A 12,864-nucleotide genomic window follows, 5' to 3' on the forward strand; every position below is an offset into this window, starting at 1 on the left:
TACAAATTCAAAGCTAGACTATAGTCCTAATACTATCAAGATGACCTTACTTCGAACTTGTGTACAAACTAATCATGACAGATTGTCCATGACAAATTGTCCTTTTCAGAACCAAAACGAGAGCCAGTCATTGATCTGACCCATTGTGCAGAAGTGATACCAAATTAAACGTAAAAAAAGGTACTAAAATGGATTGTTTCTTTATCTTAAAAGGAATTGGTTTGCTTTTACTGCACCAAAACTCCTATATTATTTTGTGTTTTCAGTAGCCTATAGCGCTAGTTTTGTATAATCCTAAAAGCATAGGGAAACATAATTAGTTGGTTGAAGGTACCTAGGTTAGGTTACGTATTTAATATATGTTATGCTTTACCCCCCCCCCAACCCCTAATGTGCAAAAACATAGCCCAAATTTGTTTCTAAACTATTATATATTCATCCTCTTTTATTTTCTTTCATTAGCATTAACCAAGCTTGACTTTTTAAAAAGGCCGATATAATGCACCAGTACCTAAAAATCTTATTCTTTTGATGTATCTATTGGTATCAAAATTCTGTTTTTAGAGTTTCGGTTACTATTGAGCCGGGTCGCTCCCTACTTACAGTTCTTTATCACGAACTGTTTGACCAAATAGATACATTCTGCTTTTTAGAGTGGCAAAAGATATGACAGAAAAGTGACTGGTTTTTATGCTTTCAATTTGATCCATGATTTTAATGGATTTAATGATCCTAGTGGTTTTGTTGCTAGATTATTGATGAAAGACACCGAATTACTAAGCTTGAAATTGTTGTTATAGTTTGATTGTCTTTTTAGGGAAAACAATCTGATTGGTCGATTTCTGTACTGGCCAAAGGATCGGACGAGAATGCCAGAGGCTAAGCTCAACATATGTCCACATCTGATGTGAGAAGTAATAAAAAGAAGGTGTGACTTTTTATCCCAACTAATTAATAGCAAGGTCATCTTTTAAGGAAATACATCTCAGAGATAAACTAAATGAAAATCAGTACAAATGCAAAGTAGTTTAAGATTTAACTCAACATCCCAAACTTGTACAGAATCGGTGTAGGAATATGCAGCATTTCATTTTAATTATTGCAGGTGATTTTTTTTAATATGTCGTCAATCTTATCATTTCGTACATATGTCTTTTTGACTTGAGGGCCAATTATGTATAATCTGGCATTTTGTAACCTATTTTGCAGTTTAAGAAAGGAGAGATTAATCGAAACTGCCGAAGACAAAATATCATAAGAATGCCTAAAATAATTAAATAAGAAATTATAGTAACTAAATTACCTTATGCTATCAAATACGCTTATATGTAGCTACGAGACCGTGCCCTCGAGAAAACTCATAATCCTCAAAAGCGAGCACAAAGCTAATTTCTGAAAGAAGACAGTAAATTTGCCTATCCCCAGCTTGCCAGTTGGACCCCCTCTTTTACGACAACTCCGTAGCTATGCTCATGTCGACGGAGTCAATATGAAGCCGACAATATATTTACTTCACCGGGGGGGAGGGGGGCTTGGTTCCGACTCCAGCACTCAAGATACGCTAATTTCTACGGAGCTTTCATGCACTTCCGCAACTGTTTGTGTCTAGCTCCAAAGTGGTAGGAGATTCTTTTTTCGTGAAAAATGCACAAAAAAATCTCTAATTCAAATGTAAACCATTCAGTGAAAGAAACGCAGGTAAATCTCTTCATAGACTCGAAATTCTTTCTGATATGGTGATCGATAAATAGAGTAGAAAAGTTACAGTGAAGAATGTGAAGTTACTATTAGTTTTCCAAAAAAACTGTTAGTTTGTTAACAAAAAAAAACAACATAGTTTCAAAGTGAAACCATCCTAGCTGGGAAAGTTATCTTTCTTAGAATAGTTTTATGTCACGCTTCTGCCGAACATAAAATTATCTCTCTAAAAATTGCAGAATAAAATTCTGAAACTGTTCTGGATTTCTTGGAAATAATTCGGGAAACTCGATCTTTAATGAAAAATTCCATATTTTTGGGTTGTCTTCTGGAATTTCTGATTTGATGCATTTTGTGTTAATGCAGTAATACTATGAAAAACATGTACAATATTAGCTTTGTTATATACGAGATTTCCTCTTTCATTTAAAAATAGTTTACAAAGTTTTTCGGACCCAACAAATTTTTTTGATATCCTAGAGGTAACTTTTCTACATATAAGCTAGACGATTTTTTTAAAACAAGGATAGACAGATATTGGTCTTTTAAGAACTGGAGCTGATATTGCTTTTTCAAAAAATCCTTCGTGTGACTTTTTCTATTTTAAAGTTTTGATTTTGTGAATTCCCTACAATTTGTGTGAGCAAAATGTCATGCTTTGAAGCTAAACTTTTTAGAAATCTAATAACTTTGTCTTTATAGATCTCTTCAAGAACCTAAAAAAAACTTCCGTATACATTTTGGGAAACAGTACCGTAAATCCTGCTTTTTAAACAGAAGTTCTGATTTTGTATTTTTTTTTTCTAAAATTTTTGATCTTGATGTTTGTTATATTCAGACGTTTAATGCCATGGAAAATAAGCAAGAAGCCATACACTCTTCTCTATGCAAAAATGAGCTGTACACCAAGAAATAATTCCCAAAGTTGTCATCGCGCGTCAATTTCCTTGAAATCTTAGAGGTAGTCTTAGTTCTAGACAAGGTAGAATTCCAACGCGAATAGACAGATCGTGATCTTCTAGAAAGTATAGTTAAGGATTGTTTTATAAACCACAGTAAATATGATACAGCCTTGAAATAGTTAAAAACAAAACAATGCGGATAAGGAGCCCGGCGATCGCTTCGTACACACATACCTTATCAGAACATCTCTAATTGCAAGTTGCCCTTACAAATAATAACTTACAAGAATCATATCCTGCAAACGTGATACATGAGCATACACATTTATTACCCATGAAACATGGCTGCATGTGTTGCTCCGCAACTGTGACCCATTGGTCACAGTTACTTGCAGTAACACCCTACGGGGCCTTGGCACCGGTGCTACAGTTTTTTTTCTTCTCTTGATCATTAGTTTGTAGCTCCGAAGGGGTAGGAGTTGCAAATTCAAATTTTTCCCAAAGTATGGAATCGTGAAACGGAGCAGAAAAATTCAAATAAAGTTTGCAAAATTTCCCAATTGTTTTCCAGAAAAAGACGTGTTTTCCCCTCATTTTACCCATGGCATCAAAGAACAAAGCTGTCCTAGCTGGAGAGTAAATTTTTCCAGGACAATTTTATGTCGTATTCCAGCAAAACCTAAAATTTTCTCTCTGTGAACCGGCAAACGAAGTTCAGTATCTTTTTTGAATTTCTTGGGAATAATTCTGGAAAGTCGATCTCTAATACCAAATTCCAATTTTTTGGGTTATTTTCTACGTTTTCAATTTGATACCTCCCGTGTTTTCATCAAGTAGGCTAATACTACGAAAAGTACGCTGGATAAGATTAACTTTTTATAGATGATATTGGTTCATTTTCTTGAAAATAGCTCCCAAATTTGCCGTGACGCATCACGTTTTTTGTTATTTTTTATTTTCTAATGGTATTTTTTTAGAGATACGGTAGAACTTTTTTCCAGCCTGGATAGACAGACCCTGGCCTTCTAAGAATTGTAGCTGACATCGTTTTTCCAAAAACGAATCCCTTTTGTTAGTTTTTTCTATTTTTAAGTTTTGGCTTTTTGAATTCCCTAGATTTTGTTCAAGTAAAATGTCCAGTTTCGAAACTAAACTATTTAAAAATGAAATAACTTTGAATACAGGTAGAACTTCATATTATCTCTTCGGAGACCTCAGTAAAGTTTTTGGGTACTCTTGCATTATGCGGGCCTCACGAAACAGAAAATGGAACCCAGTCACGAAATAGACCGAGACGCGTGATGAAAAACAGGTTTACGCTGCCTTGAGGGATATAAACAAACTGTTTCTCACTGCAGGAACTATATTTAAACTGTTGTTTTTGGAGGTTTAGGGGGGGGGGGAAGGGGTACTCTTGCATTATGTGGGCCTCTCGGGATAACTACTATAGAGTAGGCAATGATAAACCCGTTTTTGACATGTTTACTGCTATAGACTAGGCAATGATAGCGTGGTTTTCATTGCGTATACGATATTAAACTGTGTTTTTTGGGGTTTAGGGGGGGGGGGGAGGTACCTAGGTTAGGTTAGGTTACGTATTTAATATATGCTATGCTTTACCCCCCCCCCCTAATGTGCAAATATATAGCCCATTAAACTATTATATATTCATCCTATTTTATTTTATTTCATTAGCATTAACCAAACTTGACTTTTTAGAAAGGCCCGCATAATACAAATGTACCGAAAAAGGTACCTGGGTTAGGTTACGTATATAATATATGGTATGCTTTGCCCCCACCCCCACCCCTAATGTGCAAATATATAGCCCAAATTTCTTTCTAAACTATTATATATTCATCCTATTTTATTTTATTTCACTAGCATTAACCAAGCTTGACTTTTTAGAAAGGCCCGCATAATGCAAGAGTACCAATTTTTGTATCTCTTAAATTTTTAGGAAAAAATACTACAAATACTGATTTCGGAACCGAAATTCCAATTTTTATCTTTTCTAAGATATTCGACTCTGGTGGCTATTAAATTGTAGACGTTCAAGCCACTAAAAAAAAAGTAAGAAGGCATGCACTCTTCTATATGTAAAAAAACTTGATGAAACTTATATATTTGAAATCAGCATTAAAATATGATTCGTTTGATGTATCTATTTGTATCAAAATACCGTTTTCTAGAGTTTCGGTTACCATTGAGCCGGGTCGCTCCTTACTTACAGTTCGTTACCACGAACTGTTTGATTAACTGTCCACCAAAAAAAAAATCCTTTTCAAGATTCTCATAGTGCCTCGATTTCCTTGACATCCGTGAGGTAACTTTAATCAAACAGTTCGTGGTAACGAACTGTAAGTAAGGAGTGACCAGGCTCAATAGTAAACAAAACTCTAAAAACCGGAATTTTGATACCAATAGATACATCAATAGAATCATATTTTAATGCTGATTTCAAATATATGTTTCATCAAGTTTAATTTTACCTATCAAAACTTACACGACTGAGGAAATTTGCTCTATTTTCGAAAAAACGGGGAAACACCCCTTAAAAATCATAAAATTTTAATCAAACTCACACCATCAGAATCAGCGTATTAGAGGATCCTACCATAGAAGTTTCAAGCTCCTACCTGCAAAAATGTGGAATTTTTTATTTTTTCCAGAAGAAAGATAACGGATACGTTTTTATTATTTTTTTTTTTTTATTTCCCCAGGGGTAATTGTATCGATCCAGTAGTCCTAAAATATCGTTAGAGGGCTCATCTGAACGAAAATTAAAAGTCCAAGTGGCCTTTTTAAATTACAAAAAAAATGGAAGGCAACTCCGCCCCCTCCCACGCTCATTTTTCCCGAAGTCACCCAATCAAATTTTGAGATAGGAATTTTGTTCAGCATAGTCGAAAATCTAACAAATATGTCATTGAGGATGACTTAATCCCCCACAGTTCGCGGGGGAAGGGCTGCAAGTTATGAACTTTGCCCATTCTTTCCATATAGTAGCCTATTGGTTAATGGGAAGTATACAGACGTTTTAGGAGGGATTTTTTTCTGGTTGGGGTAGGGGTCGGTGGGGGGGGGGTGTTACGGGGGAGGATCTTTCCAAGGAGGATGTTCCCTTGGGGGAAGGGACATTTCTATGAAGGGGGCACCGGATTTCCCGATTTCCCAGCAATATATAAAAAACGATTAGAAATTAAATAAAAAAATCAAATGTTTTCAACTGAAAGTAAGGAGCAACATTAAAACTTAAACAAACAGAAATTATTAGGTATATGAGGGGGGTTTGCCCCCTAGTCAACACCTCGCCGTTTACGCTAAGTTTTTATTAGTACTTTCAAAAGAGCTACCTATTCTAATTAACCGTCCTGGGTGATTCAGGGGTTTGTGATTTAAACAAGTTCCGGACTTTAGCGGACAAAGTAAAGCCCTGGCTGAGATTAAATTCCCTTACACATGTAATACAAATAAAATAAAAATATGGAAGTTAGTGGCTAAAGTTAATTTGTAGGTTACGCCATAGAAAAATTTTGAGAAGGTCATAAAATTAATATGCAAATTTCATTCTAACTATTCATGTACAGTGAGCCAAAATCAAAGCTGCATTAATTCAAAAACGCTCAGAAATTAAATAATAAAAAAAAGTTTTTTTTAACTGAAAGTGAGGAGCAACATTAAGACTTAAAACGAACAGAAATTATTCCGTATATGAAAGCGGCTGTCCCCTCCTAAACAACTCGCTCTTTACGCTAAAGGTTTTTATTGTTTTGAAAAATAGAGCTGCGAGAAAAAGTCTAACTTTAGCGTAAAGAGCGAGGCGTTGAGGAGGGGACAGCCCCTTTTTTATATGGAACCATTTCCGTCCGTTTTAAGTTTTAATGCCGCTCCTTACTTTCAGTAGAAAAAAAAAACTTGTTTTTTTTATTTAATTCTAGATAAGGTAGAATTTTATTACCAAGGCGAATAAACAGAAATTGACTCGAGTCTTTTAAGAACTGCAGCAAAGAACTGTTCTTTAACCACAGTAGATATTAGAAAATCTTAATACAAATAAAAACAGAAGTAATGTGAATAATGAGTTTGGTAATTACTTCGCACACGCAGAACTTATTTTAGAAGTTCTATAATTACGCGTTGACATTTATGACCCATAAGATATAATCATAAGTGTTGCTCCACAACTATGACCCATTGGTCACAATTGCCCCAACACTCCACAGTACCTTGGCACCAGATGTATAGTTGCTTCTTTTTTCTCGTGATCCGTAGCCCGTAGGCCTGAAGTGGTAAAAGATACAGACTCAAATTTTACCCGGTAAGGGAATTGTGCAACGGGATAAAATGTTCAAGTGGAGCTTGTACATTCTCCAACTATTTTCCAGAAGAAAAATCTTTTTTTTATTCCTCGTGTTGGACGTGGTGTCAAAACAATTTTATCCTATCTGGAAAAGTAAACTTTTTCAAACAATTTTATGTCATACTCCTGCAGAACACAAAATTACCTCTCTGAGAACCTGAGAACAGAGTTCAGTATCTGTTCAGACTTATTTGAAATTAATTCTCCAAATTGGTCTTGAATACCAAATTCTAATCTTTTGGGTTATTTTCTTAAAAAAAAAAATTGATTTGATATTTTTTGTATTTTAATTGAGTAATACAACGAAAAGTACGCAAGATGACATGACTTCTTAGATGACTTCTTAGAAATCAAATAACTTCGAATACTGATAGAAATTTATATAATCCTTTCGATAACCCAACCAGAATCTCCCTATCTCTCAAAACATTTTGGCAAATAATAACGGAAGTCTTGATTTCAAAACAAAAGTTCCGATATTCTGATTTTTTTTCTAAAATGTCCAGTTTCGATTTTTATTATATTTTAGACTTTTAATGCCATAAAATCAAGCACTGACTAGAACTATAGCCTACACTAAACAGTTTTATGCAATGAACCGTTTCACACATGTTCAATAACTGCAGTAAATAGTGCACAGTCTTAATACAGTCAAAAACAAAAATAATTCGGATGCAAACTTGACGAATACTTTGTGTATACAGAACTTACTTCAGAAGTTCTCTAATTACTCTTTGACCTTACCAATAATAACCTACAATAATCATAACGTATCTGCAAACTAGACACGGGAGCATAAACATTTTTTATACCCTTTAGATATAATTAAATGTGCTTCTCCGCAGCTTTTACCCATAAGGTGACAATTGCTGCAACACATCACGGGGTATTGGCACAGGAGGTATATAGCCTATATATTTTTTCTTCTTCTTGTTATTTGTGATATACAGCAGGGTTGCCAACTTGCACACTTTTCGTGTGAAATGCACTCTTTTTTCATTGCACTCTTTCACTCCTCGGACCGGATTTGCACTTTTTTTGCCCATTATTTGCTCTTTGCATTCTTTTATGAAATAATGAAAGAAAAAGTATTAAGCGAAATAAAAAAATCAAATTAAATTGTTTAAGTGCTAAAGATAGAAAAGCTATCCGGTATGATCTCTGTTATCTTTGCCTGGGCCGTCCCCCAGGCGTCTTTCTGGTGTTTTCAACCAATTTCGAAGAAGAAGATCAAAGTATAAATAACAAGTGAAAACGTGTAGATTCATTATCAAGTTTTATAGAAGGATGTTAAAAGCTGTTGGGCACAACCATTTTCTTGGAAATAGAAAAGTAAGTATGTACCATGCAGTGGGGCGACGGAGAAGCAACAACCATAACAAACCTTTTCAAAGTCTACTCTCAAACTGATAAATTCTGAAGTTGGTAGGCCTGGGCACCTTTTTAAAGCGCGAATGACCCATCTCTGCTCGTGATAGCCGATTTGTCTTAAATAAAATCTTATCTCACCAGTCACGGGTCCAAGAATTTGCTTTGAATGGGACCCATACTACAGAAATGACCTAAAAGGGTACATTAGGAAAACATGGGGTAACCTAAAGTTGAAGTTTAGACACTTCTTGCTATCTTGGAAAGCAGTTGAGTTAGGTGAATGACTTTTCAAACAGTTCGTGGTAACGAACTGTAAGTAAGGAGCGACCCGGCTCAATAGTAACCGAAACTCCAAAAAACTGAAATTTGATACCAATAGATACATCAAAAGAATCAGATTTTAATGTTTATTTCAAATATATTAGTTTCATCAAGTTTAGTCCTACCCATCAAAAATTACGCGCCTGAGAAAATTTGCCTAAATTTCGAAAAAAGAGGAAACACCCCCTAAACAGTATAGAACCTTAATGAGAATCACACCATCAGATTCAGCGTATCAGAGAACCATACTGTAGAGGTTTCAAGCTCATATCTACAAAGGTGTAAAATTTTGTATTTTTTGCCAGAAAAAAGATCACTGATGCGTCTTTTTTTTTCCAGGGGTGATCGTATCGACCCGGTGGTCCTAGAATATCGTGGGAGGGCTCAATGGAACGGAAATTAAAAGTTCTAGTGCCCTTTTTAAGTGACCAAAAAAAGGAGGGCAACTAGGCCCCCTTCCACGCTCATTTTTTTCCCAAAGTCACCCGATCAAAATTTTGAGATAGCCATTTTGTTCAGCATGGTCGAAAATATGATAAATATGTCTTTTCGGATAACTTAATCCCCCGAAGTCCTTGGGGGGAGGGCCGAAAGTAATGAACTTTACCCAATGTTTACATATAGTATTGGTTATTGGGAAGTATACAAATATTTTCAGTGGGGATTTTTTCTGGTAGTGGGGGGGGGGGGGGGGTCGGGGGTTATGTGGAAGGATCTTTCCATGGGGGAAGGGCAATTGCTATGAAGGGGCGCTGGATTTCCCAGCATTATTTAAAAAAAACGATCAGAAATTAAATAAAAAATAAGTTTTTCAACTGAAAGTAAGGAGCAACATCAAAACTTAAAACGAACAGAAATTATTGCGTATATGATTTGGTTTGCCCCCTAGTCAATAATTCACTCTTTAAGCCAAAGATTTTTAGTACTTTCATAAGAGCTATTTATTCTAATTAACGGCCTTTGTGATTAAGGGTCATTTATAAAGAATTGAACAAAATTCGAACTTTAGCGTAAAGAGCGAGGTGTTGACTAGGGGGCAAACCCCCTAATATACGTATTAAAAAATATGAATATTGAAGTTCGTTACGTAAGTTCATTCGCAATTTACGTATATTTATTACTAATAAAAACGTTCGTAAATAAACTTAAACAACTTCCGAGAAAGCCATTTAACCAAATAAAATTAAAATTAATATACAAATTTTTTTTTTATTATTCATGTAAGGTGAGCCAAAATCAAAACCTGCATTACTTCAAAAACGTTCAAAAATTAAATAAAAAGAAGTTTTTTAACTGAAAGCAAGGAGCGACATTAAAGCTTAAGACGAACAGAAATCATTCCGTATATGAAAGGGGCTGTCCCCTCCTCAACGACTCGCTCTTTACGCTAAAGGTAGACTCTTTCTCACAACTTTTTTAAAACAATAAAAAACTTTAGCGTAAAGAGCGAGGCGTTGAGGAGGGGACAGCCCCTTTCACATACGGAATAATTTCTGTTTGTTTTAAGTTTTAATGTTGCTCCTTACTTTCAGTGGAAAAACTAGTTTTTTTTATTTAATTTTTGAACGTTTTTGAATTAATGGAGGTTTTCATTTTGGCTCACCGTACATCAATAATTAAAAAAAAATTGCATATTAATTTTACTTTTATTTGGTTAAATGGCTTTTTCGAAAGTTGTTTAATTTTATTTACAAACGTTTAACGTCATTAGTAACAGAGATACGTAACTTACGAATTAACTTACGTAACGAACTTCCATATCCATATCTTTTTAATACGTATATTAGGGGGTTTGCCCCCTAGTCAATATCTCGCTCTTTACGCTAAAGTTCGAATTTTGTTCCAATTCTTTAAAAATGACCTCTTAATCACAAAGACCGTTAATTAGAGTAAATAGCTCTTATAAAAGCACTAAAAAATCTTTGGCTTAAAAAGCGAGGTATTGACTAGGGGGCGAACCCAATCATGTACTTAACAATTTCTATTCGTTTTAAGTTTGATGTGGCTCCTTACTTTCAGTTGAAAAACTTATTTTTTATTTAATTTCTGATCGCTTTTTAAAATAATGCTGGGAAATCCCGTGCAATGTCCCTTCATAGAAATGTCCTTCCCCCATGAAAACTTCCTCCATGGAAAGATCCTCCCACATAACCACCCACCCCCCACTACCAGACAAAATTCCCCTTGAAAACGTCTGTATACTTCCCAATAACCAATACTATATGTAAACATTGGGTAAAGTTCATAACTTTCAGGCCTCCCCCCGGGGACTTTGGGGGATTAAGTCATCCAAAAAGACATAGTTATTATATTTTCGACCATGCTGAACAAAATGGCTATCACAAAATTTTGATAGGCTGACTTTGGGAAAAAAATGAGCATGGGAGGGGTTCTAGTTGCCCTCCATTTTTGGTCACTTAGAAAGGGCACTAGAACTTTTAATTTCCGTTTGAATGAGCCCTCCCACGATGTTCTAGGACCTCTGGATCGATACGATCACCCCTGGGAAAAAAACAAACAAATAAACACGCATCCGGGATTTTTCTTCTTCTTCTACTACTACTGCTACTACTAACAGCTCACCGCAGCACCAAGCCCCCTGAGGCCAACACAGCTACGCACGCTCCTCCTCCATCTCAATCTATTCAAAGCCTCCCTTTTTACACTCGCCCATGAAGTTCACATTTCTTTTAAATCCTTCTTCATGGCGTCCTTCTACCCTAAATGAGCGCTACCTGCTTTTCCTACAGTCCTATGCGGATGCTTGAAAAGGAAATCTTCGACCATCTTTCACCCTCTATTCACATACTGTGCTGTAGCCACCCCAATCATTCTTTCATTCCACCTTAGAAAGTGGTGTTAACAACAGTGTCCGTACAGTTAACTGCTCGACATACCGTTATTCAGCCAGATACTCCGAACAATCCGTAAGCATATTTTCTAGAAAACATCTAGCAAATCTTCATCCGCTTTTCGGAGCGCCCATGCTTCAGAGCCATATTTGACCGCTGTCATCACTGTAGCTTCTAATATAATCTTGGTTTGCAGACTTATCTTCCTATTCTTCCAAACTTTTTTTAACTGTGTAAAAACACCCTGAGCCTTGGCTATTCTACTTTTGACATCTTCACTGCTCCCACCATCTTTAATAATAATACTACCAAGGTAAGTGAAGCTGTCCAACTAATCTGGCAAAAAAATAAAAAAATCGTTCCTTACGAATTATGTTTTAATGTCGTTCCTTACTTTCAGTTAAAAAAACGTGTTTTTTTTTCTTATATATTTTGTAACTCATTTGATTGCTAGTTTTAATAATTAATTTATTTGTATGCACTTGAACCTACATGGAATTTTGTGTGCTGTTTTGAAGGATGATAAATCCGTTTTGCTTCCGCTTCCTTAAAGAAACTTCACTACTAATAGTTATAAGCAATCATGCACAGAGTGTGGGAGCATGCTATATTAATGCTCGTCCTCGTTTTAAAATCGCAAGATTTTCGTGATTTTTCCTATGGTTTCTCGTTGTCTGTGTTCTTTTGTTTTTCAATTTGTGCTCCATTTGAAATTTTGGACCGCTCCAAAGTCAATTTCTGCGTACGGTTCTTATTACAAGGTTGAACTTCTTCCTGTATATCCTCATATTTGCACACACGAGGAGTTGTCTTCCTTAGACTGTCGTATTCTCCTTGTTTTTTTTTTAATCCTTTGAGGTAGCACATGCTTGTAGTTGTTAAAAGTGTTGTTGTTCACAACTACTATCATTGTAGCTGTAAAAAGAGATTGCGATTTATTGTTGTTTATGCGCTGGGAACTATTCTTTGAAGACATAATAAACAAATTGGTTTATTAAATTTATTATTCTTTATGAAATTCTGTAGTTATTGAGGCACTCTGACTTCTCCTCGATCGACACTGCAAATGTATTAAAATTAAGTGTTATGTCACTTGTATTATCGGAGAATTTTGCAAGCTATTAGTGTGATTTTTCTATAGTAGAAAATTTTCTATAGTTAATTTGCACTTCCGTGTTGTTGGGATAAACAACCCAGAAAGAAGTTTTTCTCTGATTCACATCTAAATTACCCCTTTCGCAGAAATCTTGTCTAATTGGCATTTATTCATATTAATTAATGTGCTCAAATTTAATGTACTCAAAGCAAACCAATACATTCGCCAAACAAGCAGCTATCCACTTTCTGGGAATGTCCC

At 35.4% G+C, this 12,864-nt stretch overlaps 1 protein-coding gene across 2 annotated transcripts in view; it reads left to right on the forward strand.

Annotated features, from left to right (window-relative positions):
• Positions 1–829: 829 nt before the first annotated feature.
• Positions 830–12,864, forward strand: part of LOC148956485 (uncharacterized) — a 40,623-nt gene continuing 28,588 nt past the window's right edge. The window contains exon 1 of one of the 2 annotated variants that reach the window (XM_089095567.1): positions 830–928. Coding sequence is in view for 1 of the 2 variants with exons in the window: in XM_089095557.1 (XP_088951683.1) it covers positions 1,078–1,105 (28 nt within the window). In the remaining variant the exon portion in view is untranslated. Of the gene's footprint in view, positions 929–1,039; positions 1,106–12,864 lie in introns of those variants that run through there. The other variant, XM_089095557.1, reaches the window with a different exon arrangement.

Source organism: Artemia sp. Qi Xiang Cuo, chromosome 1 (assembly GCF_049724085.1).
Source record: "Artemia sp. Qi Xiang Cuo chromosome 1, ASM4972408v1, whole genome shotgun sequence".
NCBI lineage: Eukaryota > Metazoa > Arthropoda > Branchiopoda > Anostraca > Artemiidae > Artemia > Artemia sp. Qi Xiang Cuo.